The sequence below is a fragment of the Solea senegalensis genome, linkage group LG15 (genome assembly GCF_019176455.1).
Source record: "Solea senegalensis isolate Sse05_10M linkage group LG15, IFAPA_SoseM_1, whole genome shotgun sequence".
NCBI lineage: Eukaryota > Metazoa > Chordata > Actinopteri > Pleuronectiformes > Soleidae > Solea > Solea senegalensis.
In genome coordinates, this window is record NC_058035.1 from 1539039 (window position 1) to 1557156 (window position 18118).

General features: G+C 34.0%; 1 protein-coding gene across 2 annotated transcripts in view; it reads left to right on the plus strand.

Moving 5' to 3' along the window:
- col13a1 (collagen, type XIII, alpha 1) overlaps window positions 1-13499 on the plus strand; it is a 102517-nt gene extending 89018 nt beyond the window's left edge. For both annotated transcript variants that reach the window (XM_044046011.1, XM_044046012.1), the window contains 5 exons: window positions 460-513; window positions 1188-1223; window positions 5533-5619; window positions 8426-8464; window positions 12234-13499. In XM_044046011.1, the coding sequence (XP_043901946.1) occupies window positions 460-513; window positions 1188-1223; window positions 5533-5619; window positions 8426-8464; window positions 12234-12266 (249 nt within the window). In that variant the 3' untranslated portion in view covers window positions 12267-13499. The remainder of the gene's footprint in view (window positions 1-459; window positions 514-1187; window positions 1224-5532; window positions 5620-8425; window positions 8465-12233) is intronic.
- Window positions 13500-18118: the final 4619 nt, after the last annotated feature.

Sequence of the window (18118 nt, forward strand, 5' to 3'; positions counted from 1 at the left end):
TGTCTCTGTCTGTATGTGTCTGTCTCTGTGTCTGTCTATGTGTCTGTCCTGTGTCTGTCTCTGTCTCTGTGTCTGTATCTGTGTCTGTCTGTCTCTGTCTCTGTGTCTGTGTCTGTGTGTGTCTCTGTGTCTGTGTCTGTGTCTGTCCCTGTCTCTGTCTCTGTCTCTGTGTCTGTCTATGTGTCTGTCTCTGTGTCTGTCTCTGTGTCTGTATGTCTGTGTCTCTGTGTCTGTGTCTGTGTCTGTGTGTGTCTGTCTCTGTGTCTGTGTCTGTGTGTCCCTGTCTCTGTCTCTGTCTCTGTGTCTGTCTATGTGTCTGTCCCTGTGTGTCTCTGTGTCTGTATCTGTGTCTGTCTCTGTCTCTGTGTCTGTGTCTGTGTCTGTGTCTGTCTCTGTGTCTGTGTCTGTGTCTCTCTGTCTGTGTCTAACGCTGCAGTGTTTCTTCTTGTCTGTGTTCAGGGTGAAAAAGGAGACGCAGGATTACCAGGACCAACTGGGCCTCAAGGCATCCCTGTACGTTAAACCCTCAACAATCACAATTATTATTATTATTATTATTATTATTATTATTATTATTATTGTTATTATTATTATCATAGCACTTTAAAAAGCTGCATAAAGACGTTTACATACATTAAAAGTCAGAAAATATACAATTAAACACAAATAAATAAATATTATTATAAATAAATAATTCACACTCAAGTAAAAATACACAGAATAAAAAGAGTTAAAATGTCATAAATTGAAGATATTTGTGGTAAATGTGACTCAAACTGAGTCCAAAAATATAAATAATGTAATAATGCTTAGCATTAACACTTCAGCTGTGACTTTAGTGATTTTCTGATTCAGAAAACGATAAGTACGAGAATATAAAAGAATACAAAAACAAAACCAAAGCATCAGGAAACAATTCTTGGCTCTTTAAAATGATTTCAGGTGTGAGTTTGCTCAGAATGAAGAAACCGCCGACGTCTGCTCACGTGTTGATTTTCACGTGTTGTAACGTTTGGATTTTCAGGCTGAAAAATCCTGTCGTGTAAATTCAACTTGAGTGACGAACAAACATTTCAAAAAAGCAGAAAAAGTGAGCACTCAGCGACGTTTACGTGTCGTTTACGTGTCGTTTACGCGCCGTTTACGTGTCGTTTACGCGCCGTTTACGTGTCGTCTCTTTGTTGCAGGGTTTAGTAGGACCACAAGGATTCAAAGGGAACCGGGTAAGATGTTCATATTTTTATATTAGTTTGTTTGATTAAAAATGTACAGATTAAGTAGTTAATGGTAACAAACATTTTTACTCATATTATGAGAATATTCTTGTTTTCTTTTTCCTTTCTTTTTTTACAATGTTAGTCATATTATGACATTATAATGAAGATGGACATTAGTCTCATGTCAAATATATAAATCCTTCATTTTCCTTTTATTGCCACTTAAACATTTCACACAACTGATTTCAACGTCTTTCCCAAACTTGTTATAGTAAAGTTTCTGTGGCTTTGTAAACACTCACTCTGCCACACCAAAATCAGGGATTCTAAGGGATCACTAAGTTCAAATGTCTTATTTTGTCACTTCATTTGGATTTATATTAGTAACACAAACTGACCACACGAGGCAGCAGTAGACCAGTGAAGTACAGCTCCTCACAGGCTTTGAATCTTTTGTTTAGTGGCTAAAACGTCTCTTTTGCCACTGAGACAATAATCCAAGAAGTTGCATTTCCCGTTGACATGTTTTAAACTTGTTGAGATCAAAGGTCAGATTGAAGTCTACAGACAATGAATAAACTTCTAATCATCAGTGCTTCTGACCTAATGTTGTTATTTTCAATCAATAATCCTGCCATAATTCTTTAGAGAATGACTGGATTAGCCTAGATTAGCCTTCATTCTATAAACTCTGCAGTTAATTGACAGACATGGGACTAATATCCATCTTCTTCCTCTCGGAAACACAGCAGTATGAGCTAAAGCAGCTCAGTGTAGAACCTGTGTTTTTGTGTCTGTAATGTCCACACACACACACACACCCTCTTCCTCCTAAATGAATGTTTCCTTTTTCCTTCCCATTAACCTGTGACTCTTAATCATTTCCACTCCCATCTTTTAAAGAATTGACATTTCATGAACCCTCTCAGCATCTTCAACTGGCCTCCGGTCTCCGACATCAGAAACACTGCAAAACTGCAGCAGAAATCCGAGTTAAAGTGAGAGACGGTGCAGTTGAAGGTGCTGAAGACACAGCTGTGAGACGCTGTCGGTGTCTTTTTTTACTCTCTGTCTTGTCTTCCTTTGTTTCCACAGGTCTTCCTTTTCCCTTTTCCTTCCCTCCACCTTGCTCTGTGGCCCGTGGCTCTGTTTATTGCCGGGTTTCTTGCCCTCTCTCTCTCCCTCTCACACACCTTGGCCTTGGTTAATCTGACTGCTCTTACACCTCCTCTTTACTCCTCCTCCTGCTCCTCCTCATTTAACTGTCCTCACTCCTTGCAAGCTCTAATGTCCGTCCCCCTCCAACCCTTCACTAATTAGCGAGCAGTGATCTCCCGTGACTGTGGGAATGTTCCGGTGCCTTTAAACACAGTCGTTTTTAACGCGTTTACGACGATATTCACGACGTCTTGAGAGGAAAGTTTGTCAAAGCTCTGGGTTTTCTTTGATTTTTATCATTTGTGTTCTGCACATTTTCACTTTTAGAAACTTTTCAAAAGCTAATGCTAAAATAGCTAAAGCTAACTAACTTGACAAAGTTAGTTTTTGATAACACATTTCATTCCTTTTATAAATTATTTTTTATTTGAAATAAAGTCACTACAACTCTATTTTTTCTTTCAAATGCTAATAATAAAAGCTAATTAACTTAAAATATTTTTTTAAAATGAATACGTGGTTTATAAAAAAATTCACGTAGATGATTCATGTAAGTTTGGAAATGTCTGCAAAGTCACTACAACTGTATTTTTCCATTCAAAAGCTAATACTAAAATAGCTAACTAACCTGGCAAAGGTAGTTTTTCAATAACTGTCTATTTTTAATATTTAGTTAATAAATGTATTTGTTATTTAAAATGTTAGATATCTTTTTACGAAGACAACTATGGCGTATTTATGTAAGTTTGCACATTTTTGCTCTCATAAAAGATAAATCTTAAAAAGCTAAAGCTAACTAACTTGACTGTTTTCTGATGACCTGTTCCCTTTTCTAAGAAGTAGTTTACAAATACATTTTTTTATTTGAAATAATAAGATCTTTGGGTCCAGTTTCTCATGTCATAAACACAAGTTGACGAGTCCCGTTTAAAGGCACCGTTTGCTGTAGAATAATCAGTTACCATGATAATATGTTATTATTTTACCTTTGTGCAAACCACCAGGGGTGTAACAACAGTTTTTAGTAACTGTTTGGGGCCCTGAACTAAGGGGCCCCAGTAATTTGAGAGTATTGTGGTTGTATTGGTCCACTCTTTGATCGTCAGCATAGAGGAGAGATTCCTAACGAGGCCTAGCTTGCTGCCAAAAGCTAATTTCAGAGTTTTAATGCATGAACAACAGCTTTAGACTTTAGAAGTCAGTAGATAAAATATTACATGTGTAAATGTGACTGTATCGATTTTTTGGAATGTGAGCTTCTGCTACTAGCAACACTCACAGCTGGGCTTTGCATTTGAGACCAAAGCCTTGAAGTTTATATTTCTTACAGTAGCCTTCGCCTCCTGTTCACATGGTTCTGCTTTGTGCCTTTAATTCCATGTTGAAATGTGGTTGTATGTCGTTCTGAGCATCTTGATCACGAGAACCCTCTTTATCTTGCTGTAAAACAACAGGAAACTTTGTAAACAGCTGACTCCCCCACACCAAAGTCCATCAATCATTTTAACATCACAGCACCCAGGAGTTGTTGATCCACTGCTGCCTCATCACTAAGTTCAAATGTCTTATTTTGTCACTTCAGTGTTCTTTAGTGACACAAACTAGCCACACGAGGCAGCAGTAAACCAGCAACTTTTAGTTCCTTGCAGGCTAAAAATGCTTAATTTCTCTATGGACTTTGGTGCGGGAAAGTGAACGGTTTACAAAGCAACAGAAATGTCAGTTTATAGTTATTATATTGAGATAAACTAGTAAAAAAATACCCTATAGTTATTGTAGGTTTAACAACGTGAACTATGTTAAGTCAGGATCACAAGGAGGCTGCTAACAAAGATAACTCATTAACTGTTTGCTAAATATACAGATAACTAGTTAACTGTTAGCTAAATATACAGATACTTAGTGAGCTAAATTAATAAGTAGGTGCTAACAAAGATAACTAGACTGATATGTTATTAACTGCTTAATATACAGAAAACTAGTCAACTATTAGCTATATAGACTGATAGTAGTTGACTAGTTAGCAAAATTAATAAGTAGACAGCTAACAAAGATAACTAGACGGATAACTCGTTAGCTAAATAAATAAGTAGGTGCTAACAAAGATAACTAGACAGCTTGTTAACTATTAGTTAAATAAACAGATAACTACTAAAACAACTATTGGCTATATGGACAGATAACTAGCTAAAAGTATAGCTATCTATCTATCTATTAGCTAGCTAGCTTAACTCATTACCTATTAGCTATATGTACAGATAACTAGTTGGCTAAATTAAAAAGTAGGCTGTTAACAAAGGTGACTGTGTTAATGAGTTACAGTTGATGAATAAACAATGATGTCATCTGCGTAGAGGGAACACCTCGCGTGCCCAGTGTTATTATTACCACTGGCCCGTGTCTGCCTGTGTCCAGCAGGGGGAGCAAACACTATGTATGTGCAAGAACGACCTACAACCACACTTGAACTGTCCCTTTAAATAGCAGAGCGGTGTGTTTTGAGTTGTGCAGCTAAGACGCTAAGACGCTAACACAGTCGTGGGAGAACACTGCAGTCAGGAAGCACTTTCATGGTTTTCCTCTTTAATGTTGTCATTTCTTCACTTGAACCCTTTGAGCCTTTGACTCTGGTGAGCAGGTCGTCCATTCACATGATGTTAATCATCAATCATGAATTTGACTTTTACTATGTTAGAAATAAATATTTAATAAACACCAGTAGCAGTTAGGATTCAATGGAAACAACAGTTTAAACCTCTTATTAAAGTTATCTTAAGACAATGTTTGACTTTATTTTTGCAGTGTAAACGGACAGGAAAAACTGCGTGTAATTATATAATCTGTGATTTAGCTCAAACCAACTGCTGTAAAATAAGTTTTTATAGCTGCTCACTGACTCCACTGGCTTTAATCTCCCTTCCTTTAACTGCCTCCACTCACCTTCCTTTCCCACTAAATTTACTTAAAAACCTTTTTTTATTTATATAGAAAAAAGCAAAGCAAACACAGTAGTTAATATAAAGAAATAACTTATTTTGACACACTGTCTAAATGACATTGATGTGAAAGCAATAAAAACCAAACATAAACGTTTGCTTCATGTGTGGCTTTAAATGAGGAGGACTAAAGTTTGTCTTTCTTAATACGCTGTTTGCAGGGAGAGAGGGGCAAGAAAGGCAACAGGGGGGCCAAAGGGGATAAGGGAGACCAAGGAGCACCTGGATTAGATGCCCCGTGTCCGTTGGTATGTCAGTGGTCTGATGTGAAGCCGAGAGTCAAAAGGAAGAACACGACTTTTTCAGAACATGCGACTTTTACTGGAGTCGCGTCAAACCTGAGTTGAGTTTCTTCCTTCGGGCTCCGGTTTTTACAGTCGTTCTAACTGTAACCTGAGGAAAGGTGTGGTCCAGTTTATACTGAAGAAAAATGTGGCTGAACGTTTGCAGCCGTAATTCTGATGTTTTCATTCAGAACATCAAGAGGGATTAAAGAGATGTTTAATTGGACCACACCTCTGCCCGGAGCTGCTTCTTCTTCCTGCAGGAATGAGACGGACAGGAAACAGACGGCTTCTGCTTCTTCTGCTCACGAGTGTATGGTTTTAGATTTTTTATTTCTTTTTCATTCCTCCTGCAGCTCCGAGTTTCTGCTGCGTCATGTTTAAGAACAGATGATGAGGATGAAACTAGAGTTCTGCACACACATGAACACGCAACAACAAAAACAAAGCAACGTTAAAGACATTATTCATCAACCTTTTAAGTTTAATGTTAATCAAGTGATCAACTGCCTACGCTGAGAAATAAAACTCAAACTGGTTAAAAGAAAGTTGCGACATATAATGTAATCAATTATTAATCATAATAATAATTCCTGTTACCTTCTTTGTTTTAGCTGATTCTAAAAGAAACATATGACAGAGAAAGCACTTTGTACCTTGTGTTGATAAAGTTAACTACTAGCTAAATTAATAAGTAAGTTGCTAACAAAGATAAATAGACCGATAACTTATTAACTATTAGCTAAATAGACAGCTAACTAGTTATCTTGTTAGCTAAAATAATCAGTGGGCTGCTGACAAAGATAAAAAGAGTCAGATAAGATAAGATAGCTCAAAAAATATAGCTACAGATAGCTTTGCTAGTTAGCTTGCTAGCATAGAAATATGAATGAGTTTTATACTTCTTTATTGTTCATGTAAGAAATACATGTGTTACATGTTTTTGTGTTATTATTGTTATTATTATCATTAATAACAACAACAACAATAATAATCCATTCAACAAACAGTAAAATCACTTTATGTTGATTTGTGATGATTCACTTTGGTGTCAGAACTCAACAAAAACCTGTTCACACTCGTCTCAGTGAGACCTGGTTCTGTCCTGGTCCCTGTCCGTCTCAGTCTGCACTGCATGTCCAGGACAACCTGCCCCAGTGGACAGAAGAGGACACCGTCCCAGCGTCTCAGCTGCCATTTTGTTTTATTTTAAAACGGCTGATTTCACAAACAGGGTTTCCGAGGCTTTAAAGGGGAGAAAGGGGAACCGGGTCTCCCGGGCCTGGACGGGCTGGATGCCCCTTGTCCTGTGGTATGGTGCTCTTTCTTTCCCTTCACTGTTTACCCAGCATGCACCTCAGTCATCTCTGACCACAGCCTATGAACATTTACACTTATATAATATATAATATAATAACATGCATGTTTGTACTATGTTTAAATTCAATGATTCACTCTTTTAAAAAGAAATTTAAAAAAAGCCTGAACTTTTCTTATTGACTTGATCATCGACACGTATTAGTTTAGTTTTTAACTTATTAACTAACTTATTAACTTCTACAACAGATCTTTGATTGTGACTAATCTCTAAAGTTATTTAACTACAATTTTTCGTTTTTTTTCTTACTAATTTAAAGCCGTTAAATTCTTGAAAGACTTTGCACTTAAGTTTTTAAGTTAATGTTAAAAATACTAGAACTTTCCTTCTTAATCTCCTGTTTCCTTCACTGTCTCTCTCTCTCTCTCTGTCTCTCTCTCTCTCTCTCTGCATGGAGCACCAGTCGATACCATCTCCATGGCAACAGGAAGCGTAGCCCCATAGCTGAAGAGCGTTGATATTTAGATGAATCTACTGTTATTATTATTATTATTATTATTATTATTGTTATAATAATTATTGTTATTAGTAGTCATAGCATAGAATTATGGGGGAATAAAAACATGGTTCACTGTTTTTAAATGTTTTTCTGTAGATTTTTAGTTTCACTTTTCTTCTTCTGGTTAACTGGAGTTTGATTTTCTTTGTGAATGAATGAGTGAATGACTGTATTGTGGTGGATGGAGAGTGAAGGTATAATGTATGTGTGTGGCATGTCACAGAACTGAGGGTTGTTTTCATTTAAACGCTGTCAAGACCTTTAAATGTTCTTCAAGACAAAGATTCTGTTAGAAAAACAGACATTTTATTCGTTATTATTATTATTATTATTATTATTATTGATATTTCAGTATTACATAAGTTATGTAACTTCATTAGATGTTAGCTAGCATAGATAGATAGATAGACTTCCATAATTCTAATTTCTTGTGTCTTAACTATTGTTATATTATTAGGTTTGTTTATTTTTAAGTATACATATATTTATTTACACTACTGTTTATGTAAGTATGTATATATATATATATATACGTGTGTGTATATGTATATATATACATACATGTGTATATATATATATATACACATATGTGTGTGTATGTGTGTATATATATGTGTGTATATATATATATACACACATATATATGTGTGTGTGTGTTTGTGTGTGTGTGTGTGTATGTGTATGTGTGTGTGTGTGTGTATATTGTCCTTGTCCAGTAGGTGGTGCCATGAGCGACCTCTTATCTGACCTCTGCCTCTGTGTACATTGAAGTTCAGCGTTGTTTCACATTTGTAAAGTGTTGTTGTTTCACATTAACGTGACAATAATGTTCTTCATTTTTCATGAATTAAACCCCGTGTTGTTGTTGTTGTTGTTGTTGTTGTTGTTTACAGGGTGACGATGGTTTACCTGTACCAGGATGTTGGAATAAAGTAAGTGGACGTTGGAGTTTGGACCACTTTGTGCTGTATTTGTGTGTTTATTTAAAAGGTTTGTTCTAACATATTTAACTTGTCTTGTTTCTTGCAGTGACAATAACCTTCGGATTGGCTGATGTGTCTGTACATAGGATATTTATTTTTTTACTTTATCAATATTCTGTTAAACATTTGGAAGATTAAAAAGATGTTTATAAAATAAAAGAATAAAACCAAATAAAAATACATATAATGTTTTTTTGTACAGATTGTTTAATACATATTATTCTAGTGTTTTAACATATTCCATTTTTCTTTTTTATAACTCATATGATCGGATAAGTAAAAAAATGTTGCTTTATAAACTTGCATGATATTTGTGCATAATGTGAGGTGATAATAATGCTTATTAACTTATTGCATTATGTTTTTGTGTTGTTGTGTTTAGACCATGCTGCACTGAATTTGTGAAGCTGGAAAGATTGTGTGTGTGTGTGTGTGTGTGTTTTGCTTTTATTTTGAAAAGTCTGAGTTTAACTCTCCTCCTTCTGATGAAAGATTTATATATATATATATATATATATATATATATATATATATATATATATATATATATATATATATATATGTATGTGTGTTTGTATATTAAGGCTGTTCCTGGACAAAGAGGAAACACAGACATGTTCCGTATTTTCAAAATAATTTTCATTGTTTGTTTACAACTCAGCAGAAAAAAAATAATTAGAAGAAGAAGATATTTATGTCAAAAATGACAAAAATTAGAATGATATTATATTATGTTACTGCTGTGAATTTACAGTAAATTAAATGAAATTTTACTTATTTCTCAATTTTTTCAAAATGTGTTGAAGAATTATTAAACTGTTCATTTTTTTGAGGCAGATTTATTTTTTTCATATCAAATTATGTATTTGATTCTCTTATCTTTTTTTTCATTGTTTTCAAAATTCAACTTCTAAAAATTCATGGTGGAAATAAATAATTGGGATTAAAAATCCAGAAAACCCAGGATTAAGTGATGGACTAGTTTTTTACCTCAAAGGTGAATTTAGCGTCTGAAATGTGAGGATGCTGAACATATTATTATTATATTAAATATATTATTATGTTGGTGAAACACATTTATTTTCTTATTCTCTTTTTCCTGGTGGAAAAGACTTAATCTGAAAATCACCACTTCCCCTTGGACTCTGAATGAAGGACATGATGTCATTTTTGTGCCTGTAAAAGATCAGATTCACTCAGCGTGACAGCGTGAATCCTGCAGTTCTTGAAGACGCAGCAGCTGTTTATCACATTTAAAAGAAGTAGAAGCTAATGATCAATAACCAACAAACGTCAGTGTTCTTCAGAGGTCAGAGGTCAGGGAACAGCCTTAAATCCTCACCGTGTCATGAAGGAGGAAGCCGACGCAGACGAAGCTTTAAAGTCTTAGTTTTTTACGGCAGGAAAAACAACAAGTCTATTTTTTTCACTCTGGTTTCTTTTCACTGTAAATACTTTGATTTTATTTTTTTTAAGGCAGCCATTTCCTGCTTTACAGCTGTTCAGCCTCTGTGTATTAAAGGGATTATGTTAAGGCCTTTTTTAAGTGTGGTTATGTGAGTGACCTTGACTGCACTGTGAGCGCCCCCTACAGCGAGAAACAGCCTGAGACTAATAATATCTTTACGTCTTTATCTCACTGTGAGACGGACTGAACGTAAACCACTCACATTGTCACAGGGTCTACATTTGTCTTACTGTCTCCATCAGTAAGTTCAAATGTCTTACTGTCTCCATCAGTAAGTTCAAATGTCTTACTGTCCATCAGTAATTTCAAATGTCTTACTGTCTATCATTCAAATGTCTTACTGTCTCCATCAGTAAGTTCAAATGTCTTACTGTCTCCATCAGTAAGTTCAAATGTCTTACTGTCTCCATCAGTAATTTCAAATGTCTTACTGTCTCCATCAGTAATTTCAAATGTCTTACTGTCTCCATCAGTAAGTTCAAATGTCTTACTGTCTCCATCAGTAATTTCAAATGTCTTACTGTCTCCATCAGTAAGTTCAAATGTCTTACTGTCTCCATCAGTAAGTTCATTTTTTTGTGTCGGTGTCAGTCGCTCACACAACCACACTTCAAAATAAAAGCTCATATTGTTGGATGGAAATATTGCTGCTCATCCTAAAGCTAAAACACAAACTTTGATGACTTTGATGACTTTGACTTTTTGGATTCTTTTATGTTCACAAAGCTTGTTAATGTTGAACCTGTAACTCGTCATAAGCTCGTTAACGTTCAGTGACTCAGTGTTGGAGAAATGGACGAAGTGACCAGAGTGAAGGTTCTTCTCTCACGTTCTGCTGCTGCTGCTGCTGCTGCTTATTTTTTAATAACCAAACCTTCACGTGTGTGTGTTTCTGTGTTTGTTTGGCCTGGATTTTAACTGTCGACAGCCTTCACTGATTGTTATTGGATCCAATAATAAAGAAAATATTCCCTCTGTGCTGCAGGAGCTGCACAAACCTCACATTAACACCGTCGCTGTCGCTCCATTTAAAATTGTTTTCAAAGTGTTTCAACACTTTACAATAAGAGAACGTTAATGAGCAGTTATTAAATGTCATAATGAGCCTTAAATAATTGTTAATTCACGTTTTAAGTCAACATTTAATCATGTTAATTAACAATACATACTTTATTTATGGATTTAAAAAGCTACCAGTAATAACTTAAGCATAACTTAACTATAATTAAGCATTTATTAACCATTACATCACAAGGAGCATTATTAATAATAATAAAGGTAATGATTAATTATACTTAAAGTAATGATGATTTAGTGATAGTGTACAATATTTAAATTCATGTAAATGTAATAGTTAAGACTGACAAACAGCAGTTTTATAGACGCTGTAAAATAGACATTAATAACATTAAATAACACCTTAGTAGAGGCTTATAACGGCATTAAGTCATGATAATATATTTAGCCTTATTGTAAAGTGGTTTTACTTAAATATCTCTGTAAGAAAACGGGTTTAATTTAAAGTTGTGTTGAGACAGAATAAGACGCGTTTTTAAGATTTAAAAGCATTAATTACCTGATTTATATTTTTATTTTGAAGTGCTTGTCATTGTTTTAAAAATCCAAACATTTTTACTAACAGATTAGAGCAAACATTTTGTTCTATATAACTCATATAACTAAAAAAGACTTACAGCTGACGACCTGTACATACATACAGTGACAAACACAACCACTAGATGGCGTAAGAGCCACGGTGAACAGACACTTCATAACAGTGTCGCACATAGTCATACAAACATCACAATCATTTTAACGTATGGAAAGTACATTAAAGATGCATTTAAGTTTTTCCTTGTGTAAAACTGATATATGTAAACCGCTCACTCTCCCACACCAAAGTCCATACGGGCAGCAGTAGACCAGCAGCGGTTAGGGTGTCCCAGTGAGCTAAAATCGATGATTTACTTGATGGACTTTGGTGTGAGAGAGTGAGCAAAAGTCTGTCTTACAGTGAGATAAAGACAAGAACATGTTCTTAAGACATCGTAGACTTAAACCGAAGCTAAATATCAGCTATTTTCTTGCTTAAATCTCCCTTTAATGTCAGAAAGAAGGAAGTTCCAGATTCTACTTGTTGAGAAAATAACAGCACGAATAACTAAAAGTAAATGAAAGTAGTACTGAAGTACTGATTTAATTGTACTTTGATGGATGATGTGATTAATGTGTTCATGCGTGTATTTAAAGGGCCAGCATCCTTTCCAACTGGCTAAGAAGTAGCAGTGAGCCCCGAGTCTCCGAGAAGCAGCAGCAGAGAAGAAACTTGAAGAGTTTTATTTTTGTTTTTGTTTCAAACCCAAAATAAATCTGGAGTCGGCATTTTCAGCATTTTTTCCGGGAGGCAGGACCCAGGGCCAGTAATGTTGGCCGCTCCAGCGGCGGCGGCGGCGAGCGATTGAGCTAACGAACAGCTAAGCTTCAGTCGGACTGAAACGTACAAACACCATCATCTTCATCATCATAGGACAGATCTGATGTGTGTGTGTGTGTGTCGGCACACACACAGTCACGTGACGTGGAGCGCGGCAGACACTTTGTAGTGTGTGCTGTTTGATGTTTGTTTGCGTTTGACGTCGATTCTGCGACTGTGATTTTGAATTCAGAGCAGCTCACAGAGCAGAGGTCGATGTGTTTCCATGACAACAAAATACTAACAGAAAAAAAACACAAAGGGAAAACCTCTTTATGATTCCTTCATCACACTGACTTTTTTTCTTTTCTTTTCTTTTGGAAATATCCCTTTAACTGCAGCTATTACATTTATATATGAACAACAACAATAATAATAATAATAATAAGTGAACAAAATCATAACTTTACTTCTGGTAACATTTGACGTGTTTAAAGTCACAGTACGCAACAACACCACAGTTTTTAATTATGTTGTAAATTTTGCCTCATTTCGTTATTTTTTTTTCCATTTTCCATGTGTTATTACAAAAAGCAGGAGCTGCACTTCTATTTTCTTCAACACAATTGTAATAATTTGGTGCATTATGTAATTATGTTGCAAATATGTTTCAATAACAGATCATTTGTCATTCTTTAAGACTCTAAAAAATAGACAAAATAAAAATGATAATAGTAATAGTAACTATTAAATTAATTTATTGACCATCGCTTTATTAAAAACAATTGAGATGTATTTTGAATATTCTGCACTGTAAAACCTGACACATCATTTAGGTTAATTTAACTGAAATTATTGCAGATTAAAGTAACTACAAAAGTCATGATTGTTCAAGTAAATTTGGGCTAAATTAAGATTATAGTAGAATTTAGCCTAATTTAACCTACATTATTAGTGTATTTTTCTTCTTATTATTTTTTTTGCTTCAAATTAATTGCGTTTTTAAGAGCTTTCCTAGGCCCCAAACACGTGAATTTCTGCGACCGCATCAATCTTGGTGTAAATTTACGTCTGAAAGTCACTGGGTGGGAAATTGGAAGTGGGAGGGGCTAAAGAAAATGAAAGAAATATTTTTTATTAGGTCATTATAAAAAAAAAAAAGTTTCACGTACATGAACGAAAGTTGGTACACGTGTTAATCGTATCAGGACTGTCCAAAAAGTCAATCACTACTTTACATTAAGTCCTACAGGAAGTCCACCATCTTGGGTTGAATGGTCATTTTTTGATTTCCCACCTCTGGTATTTGAACAAACTCTTACTTTCTTTAATAAGTGCCTCCAGTTTATACAGTGCAAGGTGAATTATGCTGTATACATGTATATATATATTACACATAGTATGGAAAGCAAAGGGAGAAAATTCTTTATTCCATCAACATGCAGTTGAAAATTTTAGCTGTATAGAAACAATATAAAGTCTTTATATAATTTTAATCTTTCTTAATTGTTAAAAAGCAGGAGGATTACATAAAGCACCATATATTTTTATATCTTAATAATAATGAAGTGCAGTTGTTGACATTTTGCGATAACTATATACAAAACATTTATTTATTTACGACATTATTAAATGAATATTTATAACATTATTGCATTGTGGGCTGTTATTGCATACTGTGCTTTAGTCGGTGTTAAAGTGCAACGACAGTGAAAAAACGCTGTGTTTTTGTAATTATTGTACAATATAAGACGTAAAGAATCGTATGTATAGAAGAAAGTTCGTCTTTTGTAAATAGTTTGATTTCACACACGGAGAGAAAAAAACAACGGTCAGTATTTGTTTCTTCATGCATTTATACTTTTTTTTCTTTTTTTGGAAAAACATATTTTTGCCTCGTGTTAACCCTAAAAAAAAAAAACATTTCGACAAAATAAAAGTTCAACATTTAGTAAAAGTGTTTGTTGAAAAATTAGAAAAAATCAGATATTTAAAGAATATTTTTGAAAACTTTTTTAAGTATTTGTTTAAAAATATTTTATAACAATTTGTTAAAAAAAATTCATTGTTAAAATTTATTTTTAAGCTTTTTTGACCTCCATAACATTTCAAATGTTTAAAATTGTGTTGCTTTTTATGAAAAAACCCGTTTAACAGCCTTTAAATAACAAAAAGAACAATAACTTTCCTGTTTCAAGTCAAATTTTACACAAGCATTCCTTATGTCATATTGACAGCTGCCTTGTAAACAGACCGAGGTCAAAAATGTGTTCATTTTTATTTATTTTATTGTTGTTTTTAGTTGTTGTTGTTTGTGATTTGAAACTGGAAGAAATATTTTTGAGTGTTGCATTATTTCGACGGGTGCAAATGTCTCAACAGAACAATAGTTAGCGAGTGATTATTAGAATTATTTAACAAATTATGTGTGAGTGAAAAATCTAATTGTCTAAAACGCTGGGACCCAAATTTGGGAATTGCAAGAATTTCTATTAATCTCATACAATTTCAGAGTGATTAGAAATCCTGTATATTTTCAGAGAAAAACAATAATTAATATGACATATTTCTATCAAACATTCTGTTTCTGAAATTTACAGAAAAAATAACAGTTTATCACACAATTTATTTCACAAACATGATACAAAAACATTTTTTTAAATATAATTAATGCCCAGATCAAATTTAAAAAATGACAACAAATGGAATTTTGATATTTAATTTGAGCAATTAAGGACATTTCTGAGCTAAATGATCAAAATTTAGTCAGAATTTGACAAACTAAATAAAAATAAAATATAATAGCCACGAGCGCTACAGTTCTGCAACATTCTCTGTTGAAGTGATTTGTGTAAATAACTGAGTTATGACAATTTTATTTTAATCATTTTACTGAATGTTTTCTATGAAGCTAACGCAGTTTTTTAGGCCAATACTTAGAGATGAATTACAAGAACAAATGGTTTAATTTCTTGGTTCTTGAGTTATATACACAATGTTTCTGAAAGACTCCGCCCACCCTGATGGGTTTTATTGGATTTATACTTTTCCTTCTTTTAAGGTTTCTTTGGTGTTTGTTCAGTGCTAGAATTGCGACCTTCCCAAAGAAAGAAGAGCCAATAGGAGGCGCTCTGTCTCTCTGAACTGACCTGTGTTTGGTCAGTGTCTCCCGCCACGTGCTAGATTTTCCCTGAAACTGGAAACATCTTGAGACTAGAAGGAAAACAGAAACCACTTGGTTTATATTACAATTAAGATCATGATGAGTGGAATTAGTCATCAGAGATCAGCTTACTCCAGCTTTAATTCTTCATGTCAAAGGTCAGCGGAGAGGAAGGTTTGACTCGTTACGTATGAAAGTTTATATTTCACATTTCTGTTTTGCACAAACTAACATTATTATCTCTTTATTGACTTGGTTTTTGGTTTGACACATCTTGTCTCTTTAGGTAAAAAGAAGGGTTTGTGTCATAACATGAGATTTAAACATTATCCAATCCAAAAAAAAAACATTTTCTTCTAATTTTGTGTCAAATGCAAAGCTGTATCAACATGTTTTTTATCTTTCAGTACTTCACTTGATGAACTCCTCTGGTGCAGATTTTTCAGCGTCATAAGACAGGCTTTTGGTTTCACTTACAGCTGGACGAGATACGACGGTTATTCTTTGAGTTACTTAAGTTCAGGTCTGAGATATTTGCTGAAAGGATTGGTTCTAAAATGGTTCTAAATAAGCTTTAGAGTCTACAGAGATCAACCGAAACATGTAAACTGGTACTAAATTTCATAAATCAACAGACTATGAGTTACAAATAAAAGCTTTTTTTTATTTGTAACAACAACAAAAGGAATCAAAAGCTGAAAAATAAACCAAGAAATCCAAAGTGAGATGTGGAAAATTGGTGAAAAACAGCAGGACATCATCTGCATAGAGGATGATAAAATCCACAGATCAGGACTGAGAGTTTAGGAGCAGCAAATTCTCTCTATGATCATGTGATTCACATTATACTGAAAAGTCACTGTGGAATTATTGGTCATTTATTGCAAAAATATCTTACCTAATCCCCAAAAAAACATGATCAACTTCACAAAGGCTGACTTTACTAGCATATTTAAAAAAAGTAAAAAATAAAGACACTTTTCACTCTGCTATGAATTCACAGAAGCAGTTGCACAATCGTTTCTTTTCTTTGGGTCAAACTGATTGTATTTATATTATATTATATTATATTATATATATATTTAATGTAACAAAGATTAAGTGGGAAAAAACAACATGTATATAGAAACACTTCTTTATTTCATGTATAATTTGTTTTGAACTGAAATTCTGTTTTAGTAGATCAGTGTTTGACGATAATGTAAAGTGGGCATTACACAGAATATGCATGTTCCTGTTTCGCCTGTATGAAGCAATATTTACATTTTTCTTCTTCTTGTTTTCCTTCCTGACGTTAGACAAACTCGACATTTGATGATGATTCTTTTTCTGGACAGTCCAAAGAAAAAGTCTGACAGCCGAGTTTTCTGTGCCACAGCGACCGGGAATTGACGTGAAAGTTTTTTTTGTTTGTTTTTTTTAATATTCAGTATGACTTCCAAACCACAGGTGAGGTGTTTGCTGTAAAACCTCAGCTGTCGCTTTAATGTGGTGTCAGATTATGGATTATGTTAATGATGCTTTGGTGATGTATGTTGGGGTTTTTATTTCTTTTTTTTTTTTGCTTTCCAAAAGAATTTATTTTTACTTTTTATAATCCTAAGAATGGCAGCTGTTGTTACTGATTTGCCGAAACACATTCACCACTCAGTGCAAGAGAAAAAACCTCAAAACAATTTGTCACTGACACAAAATAAAGAAACCAATTTTCAGTGCAAGAGATTTTGTTTTTTGTTATTTTGTTATTATTGTAAAAAAAACTTCTATGAGGCCTGATGTTGTTTTTAAATGTACAGTTTTTAAACTTTGAGACAACAAACTGAGTTTAACTTTGTTTTTTTCTGTCAGTTTATTTATTATTTCAAAAATGTTTTTATAGCAGTTTTTATCATTTTCATTTTCAAATTTTAGAGATCCTAACACTTTGCCTTTAAGCAAAAACAAACCAACAATTCAACAAATGATATACAGTAATTATGTTTATCTCTCGGATTATAATTTTGAAAATTCAACTTCTTTTACATTTTTTTAGTTTGCTCAGATTCTTCTCTTAGTCTTGCTTGATCCTTAAATTAATCCGACGTAAATAGGTTGTTGTACAATTTTGGTCATAATTCAAATATTTCAAACTGCTTTTTTATTTTCTTATTTTATAACTTCATAATTTACCTTTTCTCTGCATGTTTTGTCGGAATTTTTATTTTTTTTATATTTTGAATTTTTATAAGAACCTGAGGACAATCACTTTGTCCAGCGTGTGGACGCCATCATTGTTGTCCTCCCATCCCCCATCATTCTGTCCTTGAATTTGAAGGAATTGGTCCAGGAAAGTCCTTGAATTTGATGTCAACCAAGGTGTGGGAACCCTTCATTTATTCATTTATCTATTTAATAGGGACAATACAGTCTTTTTTTAATTCTTCTGTTTCAGTGTTGTGATTTTCCTCCATTATGATTCACATATAATAAAATGCTTTTGTCGTCTGTAAAGAGTTCATTTGTGCTGTTGTTCTGCTGCGAGACGTCCCCACACACACAGCTGTGGATGGGCGGCGACTC